The sequence below is a fragment of the Podarcis erhardii genome, assembly GCF_964252035.2.
Source record: "Podarcis erhardii genome assembly, chromosome: 3".
NCBI lineage: Eukaryota > Metazoa > Chordata > Lepidosauria > Squamata > Lacertidae > Podarcis > Podarcis erhardii.
The window spans coordinates 46,351,874-46,372,566 of record NC_138507.1 but is presented as its reverse complement, the minus strand read 5'-3'; the positions used below and the strand labels follow the sequence as shown (position 1 = coordinate 46,372,566).

Here is a 20,693-nt window from a genome sequence, read left to right as displayed (position 1 = left end):
TGAACGGGCAGAATGATGTCGTCTCAGGTAGCAGGTGCTGGGGTGCTATTCACCTTGAGCCCTGCCCCAAACCATTCCTTCCCATCGATGGACAAAGCAGTGTGTGTCCCATGGCCTCACCTGCAGCCCTAAACTAGCCTGCTGCCATCAGGTACAGGGGAGGACACTCTTTTCACTAGGGCTGAAGAGAGAATCAGCTGTCAATCCAGTCAACTTCTCTACAGGAAACTGCCTTTGGCAGCTGAAAGTCTTAGACTGCCAGCCCTGTGTACAATCTGTGTTAGGAGAACCCAATCTGTATTAGGGGTGGGCATGCTGCTGGACTCTCCACTTTAGTGAGTCTATTGCTTTAATGATAGAAAACAGCATAGAAAGAATCCTATTCATATTAATTGCAGTTGAGGGGGAATGGTCCTTCAGATCAGGACCATGGTGCTGTTGGGGAAAAAGGCTCACTTACACAATATGGTACTATACATTTATTTATTTATTTATTTGCAACTCGCCTTGTGGGCATTTGCGTATGTTTTCATCCTATATATGCCTCCTCAAAAATAAGTCTCATTGAGCAGGTGTGGACTAGGACCTGACTCAACCATGAAGCTTATTGGGCAACCTGTCAGTCTCAGCCTAAACTGTGGTGGTGCAGTGGTTAGAGTTCTAGACTAGGAACTGGGAGACCAGGGTTCACATCCCCACTGGGACATGAAGTCTGCTGGGTGACCTTGGGCCAATTACTCTCCTTCAGCCAAACCTACCTCACAGGCAGTGTTTGAAACTCCCATCATTCTAGATGCATTTTGCGACAGGGAATTTCATTAGCGCAAGCAGTTTCTGAACTCTGGGTGCAGTACTGTGCCAAAGCTTTCAGATTAGAACTGCAGAGTTGAAGGAAAGGAGGGCTTTTTTCTGCCTGCCCACTTCCAGCCACTTTCTGAAGACTGGAGAAGAGATCCTCTTAAGAATATTAGGGGGGTGGGCAGGGGATGCATGGCTTTGTTTTTTGCAGTCTTGAGATGAGGACTAGACCATGTGAAAAATGAACTTAAGATTTTAGCTGCAGGTCATTCTTTTTCAGCTTTGTATTCTTGTTATTAAAAAAGCACGCCTAGATGTTCCACTGTTAATAATAATAATACTGTAATAATAATGTTTATTTATACCCCGCCCTCCCCAGCCAAGGCCGGGCTCAGAGCGGCTTACAAGCAATAATAAAAACAAGTTGAATGATTACAACTTAAAAACAAAATTAAAATACAACATTAAAATATTGAAACATTAAAATATTAAAATGTAGCCTCCAAAATGTTGCGCCCATAATCTAGGTTTAAGGTGCCGTTTAGCTCCTAGCTTTCATATCTGAGTTTCTAACACTGCTGTTATAGTTATATCTTGTTTTTCTATATAGTTTTGTTGGGGAGGGGGAGAACCTCATTTAGCTATGTATTTTTATTGTATTTTTATTGATTAAGGGGGGACAGCTGCCTCTCCCTTGGGTAAGTCTATGTCCACACGTCCTTCCACTGAATGCAAAGCAAACTGCAACCGCATCGCCCAATCGATGCGTCCGGCTGCCGGTCTACCCAGAGCTCCCGGCCTCCCGCCCGCCATGGGGCGCCCTGTTTCTCCCTGCTTCTCGGCGCGCATGCCCGAATAGGACGCGTCTCCGCCTCGCTTTCGGAAGTGGGAGGCGGCAGTGCGCCGGGATGATGGGCGCCAGGGTGACCCGCGTGTTCAGCAAGTTCAACCTGGAGAGCCGAGCCCACCGGGAAATCGCCAAAGCCAAGCCCGCGGCAGCCCCGCGGCACCCGCAGCCTGCAGACCGTGAGTTAGCCAAGGCGCGGCGCGCACAGCCGCTCCGCTTAAGCAAGGGGGCTGGGTGCCTGAGCCGCCCTGTGGCGCCTTTGCTCGGACCATTTGCAGCAAAAGGGAATCCTTTTCTGTGCTGGGGGCCTTTCTTGCAAGGGGCGCAGACGCAGCCGCCAAGGAAGGGCCCTGGTGACATTGGGAGCGCCGTCTCTCGCGCTCTGGACGTTTGGAAGTGGCTTGCGCGCGCGGTCCTTTGCCCTCCCAGCTGTATTCCCGCGGCCTACCGGCCTGATTTGCAAGCTGGGAGCTGTAGTCTCCCTGGACTGGTGGAGGAAACCAGCAGGATGTTTGTTTAAATGTTTGCCAGCCTACAATTCCCATCAGCCCTAGCCGCCACGGCCAGCGATCGGGGAGTGATGGGAGCTGTAGTGCATGAACGTCTGCAGAGCCGCGTGTTCCCTGCCCAGGCAGTAAGCAAGGCAACTGGGAACGCCAATGTAGACATCTGTCAAGTGTTTTGCTGGGTTTCTTAACCATCTGTTATTCGAAGCTTTGCCCACTCCCTCCTGATTTCTGTTCATCATGAACTTAAATTAAAACAACGGGGGTGCAGATCAAATATTTGCCGGTTTTGCGATGAATCCTGTTAAGATAGGGAAGGAAGGAATTTCTGGTCTGCTATCAGTAATTTATTTTATTCCATTTTTAACACGGCGAACTCTTAGTGTCAATGAGAGTATCTGTGGGTACTAGCTTACTTAGCCAGGATGCATGCCCTCTTCCTGAGAGCCCCTTAAAACAGTGATTGCAGAGGATGCCTCCCTATTTGCCAGTGTGGGATAGTGGATAGAGTGTCAGACTGATGAAATCCAGGTTCATATCCCCACCTAGCATGAATATATGGTTCTTCAGATGCTGTTGGCCTATTCAGTGTGGCCAATGTCCAGGGATTATTGGAGTTGTAGTCTTGACAATCACATGTTCTTCACCCTTACTGTAAACAATAGAACACTGGCCTGGATGAACTGTTAATAATCTTGTGCATTAGTGAGAAAATGGGGGAGAGAGAAATGGTAGCTTCAAAGCTAGTACCAAAGCATTTTTCCTGAAGTGTGCAGGAATATATACATGTGTGTGTTGTGAAAGTAGGTGTGTATTAATTCAGGCGTATCCTTACATGCATTATGAACTACTCTCCTGAGGGTTGTAATATTTTGCTTAAGCTGGGGTGGAGGGGAATTGAAATATATAACTTTAGAATGTGTTCTGTAATCTCTCCTTAGACTCCTTAGACACCGACAGATTCCAAGAAGAGATTAAGAGAAAAGATGACCACCTTCACACATTATTAAAGGAAGTCTATGTTGAGTCCAAAGATCCAGTTATGCATGTGAGTCAGGTTATCTTGGAATATGCAGGTGCCAGTTAAGCACTTTAACACACCAGTGACAAGCATAGTCATAGTTTTTGTCCATGTAAAGTTAGGTCTCATTTTGCTCTCTTGGATTTTGTGTGTACATATTTTAATCTCATTATCAATGCAGACAAATTATAATTATTATATAAATGCAGGAATCACATTTGCATCTGTCTAGATCAGGGGTCAGCAAGGTTTATCTTGCCTGGGCCGGATCAGTCCCATGGAGATTTCTCCATGGGCAGGATCGCGCACCCGCCCGTGATTTTCAGTGTCTGCGCATGCGCAGACATGATTTTTGGCGCTGTGGAAGCGAGTCCCCGCACCGCGCTGCGCCAGTTTAGCGCAGCACACAAATGGGCAGCTCGGTTTGGGGGTAGCTCGTGCGCTGGTCGAATGACCTCCGCAGGTGGCTTCCGGCCCATGGGCCTTAGGTTGCTGACCTCTGATCTAGATATAGTCTACGGGCCTCCCGAATAGCTCCCTATTATACTTAATTTGCTATTACTTGTGTTTTACAGTTCCCTTCGCCATTCATTTTGGTGTTCCTTAAAAAAAAAAATCTTATATGCTAAGCCCAGGTATAAACCAGATATTATTTAATATTCTCCAGTGTATTTTAGGATAGAAAGATAGAGCAGAATCCTGTGCTATTTCCATGGGAAAAAAGTACTCTGGTTCTGGATTTTCTGGTTTGCAATGATACACTTAATGATACAATACCAATTGAGTTTAATGGGCCTTATTTTTTATTTAATATGCATAAGATGGCACTGTCAATATGCCATAGTTCCTAGATGAATCTATCTGAGATTTCTCAGGCTGCAATCCCAAACATACTTAATAGGAAGGACTTAATTGCAAGTGAGCATGTTTAGGTAATGGGTGAGTATCACAATCCTGTACACGTTTATTCAGTGGCAAGTCATTCTGTGTTCAGTAGGGTTTACTGACCCAAGTGTGTATTGGTTGGAAGGCTGGGGCTTGCATGTGAAATGAGAAATTGCGTGGAGAAAGGAATCCCATGCTTTTAGGCTTATTTTAATACTGTAGTGTGCTTAGAGGGAATAATATTTTTTCAGGATCTGTAGTGAAGACAGGGAAAGAGTGACCTCCAAAGTTGGTGGGCTCCAGCTCCATAAATCCAAGCCAGCATGGGCAATGGTCAGGGATTATGATAACTGTGGTCCCTCCAGATGTTATTGGGCCACAGGTTGGTTAGCCACCCCTGGTTGAGACTGACAGGCAACCACTCTGCAGGGTTTCAGGCAGAACTCATTCGCAGTCTCTGCCATTCTACCTGGGATAATCAGTAAAAACCATATCCTCTGTCACAGCATTTTTTCATAACAGTGTAGTGGGGTAGGAGAGCTGAAAATAATGCAAATATATTTCACATCTGGCAACCAATGCACCCCTTGGGTTTCAGATAGTACATGGGTAGACGAGTCTAAAAAGCCCAGGACACAAATTTTCATGGCCCTCATTTACCAGGAGTAATGTTATTTAGCATTAACTCTGGAAGTGTATCCTCGATTCTGACCAAACTAAGCCTCCTAGAGCAAAACGTCTCCTATGAGCTAATAGAATCCTGAGCAGCCATTGAAAGCTATTAAAATCTGAAGAAAACTCCTTTCTGCCTGGTCCATGAAGGTCATCAAATCAGGCACCAGGCAAGCCAAATAGAGAAGGTTAATTCCTCAATTAAGTCCCGCTTTCAGAAAAGAAATGGGTTTAGAATGTTTTAGTTACATTCTGTTGAAAGGGGGAGTGTTAAAAGGCAGGGGTAGGCCACATGGGGCCTTCCAGACATGGACTGCAGCTCTCATTAGCCCCAGCCAGCACTGCCAGTGGCCAGGGATGATGGGAGTTGTAGTCCAAAGTTCCCATGTTGCCTACCCCTACCTTAACAGATGGAGCACGTGTAGCTTGTACACTAAAACCTAACTATTTTTTATATAATTTTCCCTGCTCTAGGTGAAAAACAAAGGAGAAAGCCTTCCTTCTAAGCGAGAGGAACGCAGACTTACAAAAGTAGGCAATCTTGGTCCCCTGGATATTCAGTCTGTTCCTAGAGGCAAAGTCGCCATAGTTGAAGTCTTGACCCTTCTCCATAATCATCTCCACTCTCCGGAAACCTGGACTGCAGAGAAAATAGCAAAGGAATACTCATTAGAATTGAAGGATGTGACTGATCTCTTAGCATTCTTCATCCCGTTTGCGGTGGAGATCTTTCCTCCTCAAGACAAAAAGCAGCTAAAGCCTAGATAAGAATGTCTGCCAAATCTTGACTGACCAAGCTGGTGTCTTCTTAATACTTCACATCTGATTCCCTCTCCACACATTCACGCACACACACCTATAAACTGTGTCTTATTTAAACGGTATCTGCCTTTTCTCTCACTGTTGCATTCATGAACCATCCAGGGCATGCCGTTGTGAAGTAGGAGGCAAAATCTCAACAAAATCTGCAAATACACCCTAAGAATTCAAAAATAGGAAAATGTCGGCTGTGTGGGAGATCATCTTTCCTGAAGCAGTTGTCTATTACGCAGACCCCAGACAACAAAAATGCATTTTATCTGGATCTGATCTTCTTTGGTCTGAGCTCTGCAGAATATCTTGTCCTCATCGCATTCTGTAAATAGTTATAATTAAAGCAAAGCAGAGTTACAATGTGTTTATCTTCTGAGAAATGAGTGTGTGTCTAGTTCCTGTGTCTGGTCAAAAGGGGAGGGGCAAAAGAGCAAATGAGGGAAATTGAGTTAGGGTAGGCATTCTTTTAATTTTGGCGTAATTACGGAAGTTAGAAACAAATGGTTTTGGAACCAAAAACAATTTTGCTATGTGTTACTGGCTTACTGGCTGTAATTCTTAGTATGGAAGCCCTTGATAGCTGCTGCTGCCTTTTTGTCTTTGAATTCATGCCTTTTTATTATTGGCCACATACCCATGAAGAACTGTATTGTCTGAACGTCTGTATTTTGTTCTAAGCTGTACTGGAAATCTATATTGATTCAGATGGAATTGCATTAGTTCCTGTTTTGTTGCCTGGCTCTGTTTCCTTTGTTTGGCTGTGGGTTACTAAGTATATTTAATATGCAGCAGAAAATTGACCCTAAAATGACCAGCAGCCTTCTATGCATAATTTTCCTTTAGATGCTAAAAAATGACATGCCCCCTGGACCTTTTCACAATTGCCTTATAAAAAAAGTAAAAGGAATACCAACAGCTGCATCTTGGGAAGGCCCCTCTTCTGCAAAAGTATTAAAGGTAGAGAAAGCCTATGTTCTATATGGCGTTTACTTGTAAGTAAACATCATGGTTCCCAGCCTGGGCATTTTCATTGATTTTACCTCTCCTTTATGAATGTGTCTCAACAATGCAGTGGTACCTCGGGTTAAGTACTTAATTCGTTCCGGAGGTCCGTTCTTAACCTGAAACTGTTCTTAACCTGAAGCACCACTTTAGCTAATGGGGCCTCCCGCTGCCGCTGTGCGATTTCTGTTCTCATCCTGAAGCAAAGTTCTTAACCTGAGGTACTATTTCTGGGTTAGTGGAGTCTGTAACCTGAAGCGTATGTAACCTGAAGCGTATGTAACCCGAGGTACCACTGTACCACTCATATTGAGAATTTCCAGGCTGTTGAAGAGGAAAGGAGATTTATGCTTCAGAGGAGACAGAAGTAAAGGCAACTATAAAATGGGACAGGGGAAAGGAATGGGTGTTAGAGTGGAACAGCAGCTGTTGCAATATGGTAAGAACTGAAGAGGTGAGTTAAAAACAGTGAAATAGGCAAGGGGAGAATGAAGCCCAGAATCCTACTGGCCAACGGCAGGGTATTTTGAACTGTGACCGTTAGACTATATGAAGAATGGGGAACCCATTATTCTTTAGAAGAAGCTGGCCTAGCTAATGGTCAGGTATGATGGAAGTTGTGGTCCAGTAACATCTGGAAGCGCTACCAAGTTCCCTATCCCTGGAGTTTGGGCTGAGGGAGTTTCTCAAGAAGGTGGGCTTGCACAGGTAATGTTAAAGCCCTCAAGTTATGTGGGAGAGTCCCAACAGCTCCTTCACACAGTTTGGTTGCACTGTGGGCTTCTCCCACATGACTTTTGTGACATGGGCAAGAAGCAAAGGCTACAGCAACTTGAAGCATCACAAAGGTTCAGTTTAGAAGAAGCCCTAAGATGGCTGCCTCCAGGCAGCAGATATTGGCTGACAAAATTCACAAGGCTGGAATTATTTATTTTCTATTGGGAAATGGGGGGTATTGCTTCTTGGATTTTCTGACTCATAGCAAAACGTCTACAACCGTCACTATACGGAGCAGGCTGTTTTTCACTGCCGAAATAGTTTTTTGCCTATCTTTGGAAACGGAAAACGTTCAGCACCTTATAGATCCAGCTCTAAAATTAGCGTCTCCAAAGACTGTTGGCTTTGAGGTGAGATCTGAAATTTGCAGAGCTAAACAATGTGAGAAAGAAAGCAGTCCTGTTTTTTCTTCCCTTGGTAGAGAGGAAAAGAGACTCCAGAAGCTGCAGTGAGCTGCAAATTGTGTTGGCGATAGCTGGACACCTTCCCTGTGAACTGCTATAATTGGCATTGTGAGAAAGAAAGCGGTAGCAGCTGGAATCTGCTCACACATAATGCAGGCCACACTCCAGAGAAGATAAAGAGCTGCTTTTTTAAAAACAAAGGTTTGATGCCAGGGCTCTGATCCAATACACGTTTAGCTGGGAGTAAAACCTATGGAATATAATGCTGTGTTGCTTCTGAGTGTGCCATAGGTGTCTGAACTGAAGTGATAAAGCCAAGGCTGTGAAACGGAATGAATATTACTCAAAGCATACATTGCTCTTCCTAAAAAATGTGATTGCACAGGAAGCTGTCTTATATGGAGTCATACTTTGGTCCATCTAGCACAATATTGTCTACAGTGATGGGCAGCAGTTCTCCAGGGTTTCAGGAAAATGTCTCTCCCAGCTGTACCTGGAGATACCAGGAACTGAGCCTGGGATTTTCTGCATGGAAACCAGGTTCTATCCCACTGAGCCACGCCACCATCCCTTAATATCAAATTAATCACACAAAGAATTATGTTACAGGAGAGAGGGCTAATTTGCCCTTCAGCACAGGCCTAGCAAGATTGTGCAGTTTGTTTGTTTGTTTAAGAAGGTTGGGTAGCAATTGAACACCTCTTAATTCCCAAGCCCTATGAAGTCTATAGATAGAATAACCACAGTATTGCTGAAATGATATCTGTGGTTGTATTTACATACAGTGTTTGCTGCCTATGGGGTCTGAAACCGAATACACTTTTCTCAAGATGAATGTTAACACCATGTTTCAGACTTGGGTTATGTAGGTAATGCATTCTGCTAATGCATTCAAGGATAGCTGCATTTTCTGAAAGTCAGAAGATTTATGATGATGGAAGGCAAAAGCTACAGTCCCTTTTGTCTCCATGCTAATCTCCTTTCGTAGCTGAATGGGCCAAATGCTTGTTGGGGGTCCACATGCAAACTATCCTTATATTTATCTGAGGAAGCAATAATGTGTGAGCAGCCAAGTTCTGCCACAAAATATTTCTTGACTGATGTAGCTTTGGCATCATTCCCCTTGCCTCTGACTGGAGGGGGACGAAAGAAGAACAGTCTATTCTGACGGATCCATCTGGACTTCATTTATTTATTAAATTTACACCCAATCCTTCCCAAAGGAGCCCAGAGCGTCTGGAGTACTTTCCATTTCCAGATTTTGGATAAATGAGCACAATATTCAAGTATCTTAAATACTGGTGTGGGCTACTTGTTATGGCTGCTTGTTATAGGTCAGGCATAGGCAAACTCGGCCCTCCAGATTTTTTGGGACTACAACTCCCATCATCCCTAGCTAACAGGACCAGTGGTCAGGGATGATGGGAGTTGTAGTCCCAAAACACCTGGAGGGCCGAGTTTGCCTATGCCTGTTATAGGTCATAGGGGGAAAACTATAAGCAAAATGAAAATATTATGCTAGCCCTGTTCCATAAGTGTTCACTGAGCAAGTTATATCAGTCCCTATGCTTCGTATTTAAGCAAAAGAACATAATTGGCTTGGTTTCCTTTTTTCTTGTTCAATGCTCTAGCACAGAGTGGAAAAACTGCAGCCCTCAGATTAATACCATGCAGTTAAGAGGCAGCTGGAGGGGGGGGGGGAGTTGGGAAACTGGGGAAAGCTCTGATCCTCCAGGAGACCTGACTGGCCCCCTGTGGGTGTTGTGAGCGCTGGAGAGAGACACACACTGATTCAGGTGCGTTAAGAAAGGAGGATCATTCTGTGATTTCCAAAAGCCCTTTCACATTTAATACTTAATATATTTTTTCTGAAATGACACCTAACCAAATCCAAACTTGTGCTTGCATCAGAGATTTTTGAAATGGCTTTCAATTGCCTAACTTTAATGCTGTTTTTAAACATACAGATACAATATCAATGGCAAGTTTGCATGCTAGTATGGTGATGATTTCGCCCTTAATCAAGCAACGCAGACAGGACAATTACTACTACTACTACTACTACTACTACTACTACTACTACTACCCAGCCACTCATAGACGACAGAAGCATGATGTCCACGCCATCCTACCATGTGGCTGATTGCTAGGAAGCATGTGCTGGGGGTCTGGGTTTTGGCTTGAAAGCAATGATGCTGACCTGGAAGATGCAGCCTTCTGAACATGCTGGGGATAGTTTGCATGTGGGAGCATGGGGAACACAAGACTATAGGATATTACCAATGGATCTGTCTGACACTGAAGTACTGAAAAGTAGCAAGGGGGGGGGGGATATCCCAAAACCTTCTGAGGTAGGATAGGGATGAAATCCTGTCCTAATCCAAGTAGATTGTTGCCATCCATCAGATTTTATAACCCACAGTATTACATAGAGAAGCTTTCCCAAATCAAAGCTCTTCTCAGCAGGTTGCTTTTGGAAGCATGTGTTCTTGTTAAAAGCAATTCAGTGTCACATTTTGTGGGGCAAGGAAGAGCTGCACAAAGGAAAACACCACACATAGGTGGATTTTGTTGCATCGTGACACCAGCAGTTAAGTTCAAATCTGCCTAGATGCTGCATTTTTTTCGAATAAAATACAACAGCTGAAATTAAATCACAGCTATAGGAAACCCAGAAGTCACAACTATCAGAAACACTGCTCACTCCTCCTTCGGGCTTCTGAAGCTTTGCCCACATACTTTTGAACCTAGTTTACATCTTTAAGGGCTAGAAAATTGCTCTATTTTAAATAGACACTGAAGATGCTAAATTCTGGAGCCAACAGCACCTGAATACTGCTCTGGCGATGTGTTAAGAAGTAGTGGAAAAATATATGAGAAATAGGACGTACTGCTCCATTCTGCAAGTATTTATGTGACATTAGAGTGACTAATTGATGTAGGACTTTCCTTAACCGAAGAAAATGACACTTAAATAAACCAGTGCAGCTGAGTTCTCTGTTCACCACCACTGTCCATGCAGAGATCCATGCTAGTGTGCTGACTGAAGCTGCTTTGCAATCTATTACTGTTTATGTGCAGCTTGCACTATAGATGAGCCCTAACAACCGGGGGGGGGGGGGGATCACCCTGTGCTATCAAAGCAGAAAGGAAAAGAAAGCAGTTTTACAACAAATAGATACATCACTCTTTGTCAGAAATATGTTGGTAGCTTTTATATGCAGTGTTGTACAATACATACACTATAGTAGATAACCAAACATTTGCTAGTTGCATTAAAAAAAGCAAGTATTAACTCCCTGTTTTTGAGAATCGGAGATAATGCATTTCCTCTTTTGAAATGTTACTTATCATACCATTATTATAAGCCATTATTTCCATGGAGACAATAAGTCCCCAACAGTCTACCATGCTCCAAAACAAACAGAATGGTATTTATCTTGCTTTGCAGTTGTACAAGTGTGTGCCATCTGCCAGCTTTTTAAATACTATTTTATAGATGTTTTATGGGTTGCGAACAAAGGTAGGAAGGTTGATTTATTGTGCAGCTCAAGTTTGGATGAAAATAATGTACAGTACGGGAGTAGGAAGTTCATTGAAAGGTAATAAATAAGAACAAAGCACATGACAGTGCCTTAAGAGAGTGGATAATGGTTCTTGCTTCAAAGGGATTGTTGTATGTTTATTCTGCTCATTTTTACAATGAAAATTAAGGAATCTGCATGCAAACCTTTCCTCTTCTACTTTCTCTTTTGCTGCACGTGTTATCTAACTAATTGGTGCACACATGCTGCTAGCTAAGAAACTGGTTCAAATCACCCACCAGTGAAGATCAGAAGCATCTTGAAGCTCCTCCTGTTCAAACTGCATCAGGGCAATATGTGCCTGGATCAGCAGTTCAGCCAAAGTGAAAAGAGGAAGGCAAGGAAGTGATTTTAGAATCTCACCCTATCTTGAGATCAGCAGTGGCTGTTGGTAGGGTGGAGGGCACAGAGACCATTTTGATGCTGTCAAAATGAAGGTCTGCTTATTGGAAGTAAAAGGTAAAGGTACGCCTGCCCATACGGGCCAGTCTTGACAGACTCTAGGGTTGTGCGCTCATCTCACTCTAGAGGCCGGGAGCCAGCGCTGTCCACAGACACTTCCGGGTCACGTGGCCAGCGTGACGAAGCTGCTCTGGCGAACCGGCACCAGAGCAGCACACGGAAACGCCGTTTACCTTCCCGCTATAAAACGGTACCTATTTATCTACTTGCACTTAAGGGTGCTTTCGAACTGCTAGGTGGGCAGGAGCTGGGACCGAACGACGGGAGCTCACCCCGCTGCAGGGATTCGAACCGCCGACCATGCGATCGGCAAGTCCTAGGCGCTGAGGTTTTACCCACAGCGCCACCCACGTCCCTGCTTATTGGAAGTACATGGGGGCAAAAACTTTACACAATTTCTGATATTGCACTAGTGACAGGATTTATATCATCTTTCAAGATGATCAAAATTGCGGACTCCACATAAATACTTCTTTAACCTTCAAAACCCCAAATTTCTGGAATACAATTGCGATGAGAGGCAAAGGATAAATTTATACCTCTGTAACAGGTAGTCACTGAATGAAGAAAACCAGACAAAACATTTGTGTCAATTTCTGAAAATTCTGAGTTCTTAAGTATTGGTTCACAAATACATGTTCATCACTTGATGACCAGCTGTGACTTGCATGCATAAACAAGCCCTTATAGAAGAAACGCCCAAGAATAGGTTTTTCATTTCATTTCACACGACCTTCAACACAATATGTTTCAACCAAGTGTGTTTACATACATAAAAATAGATTTCCTGAAGGTGTGAACTGGGTGGTGTTTTTATGAAGGGCAAGATAAAAATCGCCAAATAAAGGAATAAAATAAATAAATAAAAAGTTATTTATTTATATAACCAAGTGGCTACAATGGAACGTTTTTCTTTGCTTTTGACACAAGATTCCAATGATATCTAAAAGCCCACCTAGCTAGAAGACTGCAATCTGATCCTCATTCATTCATTTTGTGCCATTAGCTGGCTCAGTGCTCAACTAAGCACCGTTCAGTGTGTTCTTGGTAGGACTGCCTACATTTGGAGTTCATGCTTTTTGGCAAATGTTTCTGCATTCTTTTTCAATGGATGGCACAGACTTGCATACACTTCCATCTTAATAGTTTAAACAGAGAAGTCTGCCTTTGAGGCACTATTGTGATAATTAATTCACAATGCAACTAAGGATGCTGAGTTGCTCTGCCTATAAATACATATGCTTATTTAATGGATTCAGTTACTGCTGCCAGGTAATCTAGTCCTCCTTTTTACATTCCCAGGGTTGAATGCAGCTAAGTGTTTTGACTGTTGGAATGGATATCTTCTCCATGACCTTAGTTTTAATGCAAGCTATTTTAGCACATTATTATAAACATGCTACTATTTATAGTTAAAGTAAAACACATATTCTTGTAGAATCTCTCATTTAATCAAAATGGTATAAATGATTCACTCTCACAGTTAGTCATCCCTTTGACAAAGCTAAGAAAAACTGAAGGAGGTTAGCATTCACTAAAATCTTAAGTAAATTTGCCAAAATCTACACTTCCCACCTTTGTTGCCATACGTCCTGATTTTCCTGCACATAAAGTGGTTTCTGCCCAGGCGCTATTTCCAACGGCCGAATCTTGGCTATGTCCGTGAAATTCTGGACGTATAGCAACCCTAGTGGTGACAAGATATTACGGTAAGTTATATTCACTACTTACAAATTAAAAATGAGCAAATAAGTTGGTTCAGTTGGTATCCACCAAAGAGGTCAAATAAGGATTTGCCTCCATGCTTCTAAGATATCAGAGCTTCACTAATATAAGAGGTGGAAAGTGGAGGTCCTTGAAAAGTTGGGTCTCATGCCTAGGAGCACATCCTGCTCCTTTTCAACATGCCACAGAATTATGGGATATACACACGCCCAGCCTGTTCCAATCTGAATCAAAGTGAACATCCAGCATGCTATGTGGGAATGCATCATAAAGTTCCAAATCTTTCTTGTGGGGTGGGGTGGGGGTTGAGATCAAAGCTTTATATTATAGCAAGCTCTGTACAAAATTATCATTTCAAATCCCTGTCTATTTAGAAGGTTCTTTATGAAAGATGCTGCTTCTCTTAAATAAGAAGCGTACTTTTGTGGTATGGGACAAGAAAGGCAGCTGTCTTGGGTGCAGAGAATGCTGTCTTTGAACTCTAACTGGCAAGGCTTTGTTGTTCAGAGCTGTGCCTACTCTACATTCACTGTTATCACTCAGGAAATAGGTACCAGCATATGCTGTCCCAGTTACCATGGTTTCCATGCAGACACAGTGCTGCTCAGAAAGGAAACAATTAAGCTTAATTTTATATTCACTACTTAAAACACTTTAGGCTTCACAATCTCCCCCATCTCTCCCCCCACCCTGCAACCATCCATCCACACAGGATTGCAGTCTCTGTTACATATAAAAACATTGCCATGACTTGCTTGAATTTTCTACTTTTTCAAACAACAACAACACAAACTTAATTCCCTCCCTTCTTCTCCCGCAATCCTGAATGCAAAAAATAAATGCTGTCACAAAGATTCCTTTATGAAGGATGGCTGAGTATTAGGAGCTGAAGCTTTAGAAAATTACAGGTTTTGACTCCCTCTGAAAGCTGATGGGATGCATATTTCAGAGTGAGAGCTCAACAATATCTCCTAATCAGCAATAGGCTGCAATTGGCTCACAGGCGAGACAAAATTGCACGAAACTTCCATTAGCTCCAGGTCAAAACTGTAGCAAATTTACATTTAAAAGGCCGGTTTCCATTTCAGTTAGTAACAAAGCTATCCAGTATTCACACTAGCTGGTGCAGTGCAGTGTTTGCACCCTTCACAACAATTGTTGTCAGTGCTGAGATAATGCTGGTGCTTAGGACCAAGATAACCAGTAACAGGTTACACCTCTTCTAAGCATATTGCAAATGCTTAGAATGATTCCCAAAGTAGTAAATTGTAAAGCATTATGGTTGCAATCCAAAGAATCAATATGCAGGCATGGGGTATGGCTGACACAGCACCTAGAAATATCAGGTAGCTTGGACTGTTTCACAAAGCCCCATATCATACAAAACCATCTTCACAATGCTTCCCCCCCACTCCCACCCAATTTGGTAGATTGTGGACTGTGGAAATAATGCACACAGCTTTTCCATTGAAAGAATCCAATACAAATTTGCAAGGGAAACATCCCTATATCTTGGTCCTTGCCCTAAAAGCAGTGAGGAAACCCTTGAATACAAGAGAACTGCATGCACACACGTGAAATCATGAAAAACCACAATGTGAAGAAATGCACAATAAAAGCAATGCAAACACGGTTAAGATTTTTAAAATGGGCAACAAGCACCTTTAAAGCTAGGGATCATTCTAAGAATTTTGGCTATATCTAGGGCATCGTCCTTTTCATTATGACTGGAGGCACTGGCAGAATATTGCTACACAGTAGTTTAAGAGATGTATTTTTCTCTCTGGGAGAGAGGGAAATAAATATTATCTTGGCCATAGCAAAGGCATTTTCTTCTCACCTTGGTTGCCTGTAGGTTACTTCTAGAGGCACACCAAACAACAGTGTGAAAGAATTATCTCACCTTGGATGCCCACTGTAGTTTATTTTGAAAGGGCTAGCATTTAGATCTTTCCCAAGGCTTCTGGTTCTATTAGGCAGAGCTTCTTCAAAAGGTACAAACAGGTGCCCAGGGGACCAGTGGCTTTTCTCTATGATTTTCACACAGGAGTAGGCAAGGCAAAGCACACTTGGTTGGCATCCTGCAGGGACAACCCTACAGACTACAGGAAATGAGGTACCAAATGGAAATGGTAGGATTCTGAACTGTGCAACTTCAGACTGCCAGGGGGAAGATTTCAAGTGCTAAAAAGTTCTACATATGTAATGGAACTAGGCATCCAAAGCGGGTGGGTTTGCTAAAACACTTTCCCTCTGATATGCTAGCATTCCTCCCTCAGCCTGAAAACATTATAAAGAAAAGAAAAGAGCACCCCGCTTATGGCTTGCAGCAGTTCTCAACCTGTGGGTCCCCAGATGTTGTTGGAGTACAACTTCCATCATCCCTGAGCTCTGGCCTTGCTAGCTAGGGGTGATGGGAGTTGTAGTTCAACAACATCTGGGGACCCACAGGTTGAGAAAGGCTGGAAAGCAATAGTCCTCTGCAATACGCAGGAACAGCTTCGTCCAAACTGAATGGCCTGAAGATGCTGCTGGACTACAACCAGCATGGGAGTTATAGTCCGTCAGCACCTGGAGGGCACCAGGATTGGGAAAATCTGATGTAGAATCTCTCAGAGGTTACCAGGTAGACATGCACTGGCTCAAGCAGTGGCACATGTGGTCAGTGGACTAGGCTAGCCCCCTAAAAGTTCCCCTGGAGCACACTTCCCAAAGCCCGGGAAGCTTCTGCCTGGCTTAGTGAGGGAGATGTGATGCTTGGACAGATCTAAGAGCCCACCCCCACACCTTCCCAAAGCCTGCCAGTGGGAGTTATAGTTCCATGATCCCATGCCCAGCTTTGGGAAGGAGGCTCCAGGGCTCCAGCATTCTGTCAGAGCCCTGACCCCTCCTTCCCAAAGCCTGTGAAACTTCTGCCCAACTTAGGGAGGTGTGATGCTCTAGCACGCAACATCAGAATGCCAAGATGTCACACATGTGACTCCCCCCCCCCCCATCGCAATCGTCCTCCCAAGCTGGCATCTCTGGGCCTAACTTTCCCTACAAATAATTTCACTGTACACCACTGACCTCAGGCATGAAAAGGGAGCCGCCACCTTTGGCCACAGTTGCCGTCTATTTTGGAAGTGGAGCTTCCTGAATTCAGAACCCTCACCAGGAAAGTGGGGGAAGAAAACCAGGCTAACCTTATAACATTAACTTCAACATGCCCTCTGCACAGTTCAGTGCTGAAGCATGTCTATTCACATCTCAAAGCATCAAAACGGATTTGGTGGTGGATGGCCCCCGCAGGATACTGTGGAAGGGATTTGTGCGCTTTTGTGCTCCTCCTTGGCCTGCTGTTCTCTTTCTTGCTACCTACATTTGCATCGACATACACTTGGCCTGGTTTCTGCTGTTGCTATGGTGCCTAACTTTTTAAGGGCAGAAACCAACAAAACTTTCTTGGGAAAAAGAGGCCGAGTTGTCAGAAGTTGATTAATAGGTCTTTTTCTGTGAGGACACTGCAAAGTGTTTGTACTCAGGCTTCCTGGCCGTAATGAAAGCAAGTGCCTAATTCCCAGGGTACCATGTTTGATTCTAGCACGGCAATTCCATTTAATTCACACAGCCTTGCTAAATTAATCTAATTTGAGGATTCGTTCCAATGTACACTGCTCTTCCATCTACATTTCTGCCCAGTGTTGGTAAGGAGCATTCTGGTCTGCAGTTTAAATTTTCTGATTCACAGAGCAGTCAGTTGAACTCTTCCTGACAGCAAACTACTTGCTTGATTTACTGGAATGCATTCAAACTATTATAAGAAAGCAGTTGCACAATTTTTTATCATCTCAAGAATCCTCCTGTTGCTATCTGAGAATTGTCACTACATCTGCAATATATTTTGGGATGTGGAATGTGCTGTGGGACAGTGGCAAAGCATGTGCAGAAGGTCTCAAGCTCAATCCCTGGCATATCCAGGTAACTCAAGTGTAACTCATAAGGAGCAAGGTGAAAAACTGGTACGATGCATTGTGAGGCAGCTGCCTACATATTATAAAGCCTTTTAGGAAAAGTTGACACCTGCAATAAAATCCGTATCTTCTAGCATGAATGTTACTGTTCAGGATTCATGTAGCCAACAATGTCATCCTCTAGGATAGTATAAGCTGTAAGAGGCTTGAGTAGGTCATTCCCCTCCACCCCAGTTTTTCATCTCCACTCAAAAGACGCTCAACAAGATAGTTCAGTCGGTAGAGCATGAGACTTAGAGTTATGGGTGTGAGCTCCATGGTGGGCAAAATAATTCCTGCATTGTAGGGGGCAGGACTAGATTCCTCTCCTGTTCCTTTCCAACTTTATGATTCTATGACTGTTGAGCATGCTCAATGCTTATTGGGCTCATTTTTGGTAAAGGTTGGAAAGGTCATTCACTTACTTCATGCACACCTTTGGCAACGTTTGGCGGCATCCATAAACACTTCTGCTAATTTCTAAGATTGTCCCAAACCTGGAGTGAAATAAGACTAAAGTCTCCCTTTCCTCTAATTTTCTATGCATGCCAGAGAGAATGGCTATCTCTCTCTCTCTCTCAAGCAGCAGTATGGGTCTTTGCAGACATCCTTTTTAAGTGCACATTCATGATGATTTGCACTCTTGCTGCTATCAGGGTATCTTCAATACTATTGGTACCTGCAAGTGTTTGGGGGAGGTTGCACTACTTCGTTTCCAATAGTGTATATCCTGTAATTTACTTACACAGAAAAAGATGTTGGTTTAACTACATGTCTTTATGCCAATATTTGTAATGTTTCAAGTGAAAGCTTAAGGGGTGTTTCTGAGTGGATTTCCTTTATCACAGGGTAAGGTTGGCTTTTGTTTTCTTTGTTTTCTAATCTCTGATTAGATGCCATCTAGACAAAGCAAATGCAGGGCATGGCAACACATTATAAAATGCATAACCACTATTATTTTAGAATGTCTTTTGCACACTTCAGCATACAAAGTGCTGTGTAATTCTTTTTTCATTCAAGGCCATGTTTTTAGATATATGTTTCTCATTGGATTCTACAGTAGTGAGAGGATCACAGCTGATTTTTCTGAAACGTTAACTATGAAATGCTTTAGAATAAACAGGGCAGTATTTAACTACTCTTTTTAGACTTGCAAGTACCCTTCATGCTTTTAGAGTACTTTGGGAATAACAACAGATTCGCTGCTGTGTGTGCATCATAACAACGTACATTGTGGGGAAGTTCCTCTTATCTGCTTCTTACTATTTAGCTGAGTGTTATAACAACAACTTGAGAAAATGCCCTTCCTATTTTTGAAAGGCTCTGTTTAGAAAGGCTTTCTAGTATTATACTAATATTCTAGTATTATAAATTGAAAGCAGGCAAGGTCTTGTGAAGATTTCAGTGATAATAGGCTGGCCCAACAGGAGCCTTGCTCATATAACTGCTATATGCTAATCAACAGGTTGATGATGAATCATCACTTTGTCGTGGTGAGTGGACTTGCACATTCCTATGATCCTTGTGAGCAAAGCCATCAAGGGTCTCGTACTCCCAGCTGGGTCACCCATGATCCTACACTTTGTCAAAGGGGAACTCCCCACCAGAGTAGAAAATATATATAGTACAGATGGAAAGGACTTTCATCTGGGTAGGTTGAAAGCAAAGAGTAAGGTTACCATAACTTCTGTCACAGAGCTTCAGTATGTTGATGACAACGTAGTGTGTGAACACTCAGAGGATGACCTCCAAACCATCCTAAGTATCTTCGCAGAAGTTTACAAAAAGCTTGGCCTATCACACAACACGCAAAAAACAAGCATAAAACAACCCCTCTGCAGTGCCACAAATCCAACTCAATGGTGTACCATTGGAAAGTGTCGATCACTTCTCCTACCTGGGCAGTTATCTTTCCACAAGGGCCGACACCGATGCCGAAATCCAGCATCGCCTGAGCTCTGCGAGTGCAGCTTTCTCCTGAATGAAGTGCAGAGTGTTTCAGGACTGGGACATTCACAGGGGATCCAAAATGCTTGTTTACAAAGCTATTATACTACCAACCTTACTGCATGCTTGTGAAATATGGACCACTTATAAAAGCCATCTCCAACTCCTTGAAGGATTCCATCAACGATGTCTCTGAATTTTTTTACACATCACTTGGGAAGACAGGCCAGTGTACTGGAAGAAGCAAAGATTACCATTGCTGAAGCAATGATTCTTCAACATCAACTTTGTTGGACTGGTCATGTTGTTCGGATGCCCGATTATCGTCTTCCAAAGCAACTAATCTAATCTTAAAATGGAAAGCGTAATGCTGGTGGTCAACAAAAGGCAACCTGCAAATCTAAAAAAAAATGTAGTATAAACACTGACAACTGGGAAACACTGGCCGGCGAGTGCTCCAATTGGAGATCAGTCTTTAGCAAAGGTGTCACGGACTCTGAAGACACTCAAACTCAGGACAAAAGGGAGAAACGTGCTAAGAGGAAAGCAAGTTTGGCAAACCCTCACTGTGATCAACCTATGTCCCCACTGTGGAAAGCCGTGTGGATTCAGAATTGGCCACACAGTTACTTACGGACTCACTAAGACCATGTTCATGGAAGACAATCTTATTTGGCTACGAGTAATCACCAAAGAAGAGAAGCAGCAGCTAAACATGGGTTGGACCACCCTGTCTGCTGGCAAGCTCTTCCTAATACTGTTACGATGCAACAATATCATTGGGCAGTTGTTTTATGGCATAATAAGTGCAACCTTGTATTAATACATTATGTTCAGGGAACAGGGAAAAACTAAAAATGAATGGCCCAGATCTATAAATGTCCATGTGCAACAAAGCATAGTTGTAGAACCACTGCTTTGAAGAGAAGTGGCTGGAGAAGTGGAATTAAATCTATATTGCACATCAAGCAGAGACTAGGGCTACTGAGCAGAACACACTGCATTATTTTAACACCAGTCAGTATATGAAAGGCTATCTGAAAGCCATCAGAGTAGCATAGTTGGTAGAACATGAGACTCTTAATCTAATGGGTCATGGGTTTGAGCCCTATGTTGGGCAAAAGATTCCTGCATTGCAGCCAGTTGGATTTGATGATCTCCTTCCAACCAAAGGAGCCAACTTCTAGGGGCCAATGTCCCTTTGCCTCCCAATAAAATATTTGAGGGAGCCAGCCCGCCCACCCCAAATTGATAAGCA

General features: G+C 43.3%; 1 protein-coding gene across 2 annotated transcripts; it reads left to right on the top strand.

Annotated features, from left to right (window-relative positions):
- Window positions 1–1,664: 1,664 nt before the first annotated feature.
- NDUFAF4 (NADH:ubiquinone oxidoreductase complex assembly factor 4) lies at window positions 1,665–6,253 on the top strand. Of its 2 annotated transcripts, none has more exons than XM_081855922.1 (3): window positions 1,665–1,824; window positions 3,102–3,199; window positions 5,204–6,253. In XM_081855922.1, exons 1-3 carry the CDS (start codon window positions 1,707–1,709, stop codon window positions 5,495–5,497), a joined length of 510 nt encoding a protein of 169 aa, XP_081712048.1. In that variant the 5' UTR covers window positions 1,665–1,706; the 3' UTR covers window positions 5,498–6,253. The 2 variants fall into 2 exon arrangements, with proteins under 2 accessions (XP_081712048.1, XP_081712047.1); XM_081855921.1 differs by having other exon boundaries at window positions 3,093–3,199.
- Window positions 6,254–20,693: the final 14,440 nt, after the last annotated feature.

Bases quoted from the DNA above. Each gene is read 5' to 3' on its own strand.
- NDUFAF4 (XM_081855921.1), top strand. From the start codon at position 1,707: ATGATGGGCGCCAGGGTGACCCGCGTGTTCAGCAAGTTCAACCTGGAG. The intron at 1,825-3,092 runs GTGAGTTAGCCA...ATCTCTCCTTAG, and splicing joins GCACCCGCAGCCTGCAGACC to ACTCCTTAGACACCGACAGA. The intron at 3,200-5,203 runs GTGAGTCAGGTT...TCCCTGCTCTAG, and splicing joins CCAAAGATCCAGTTATGCAT to GTGAAAAACAAAGGAGAAAG.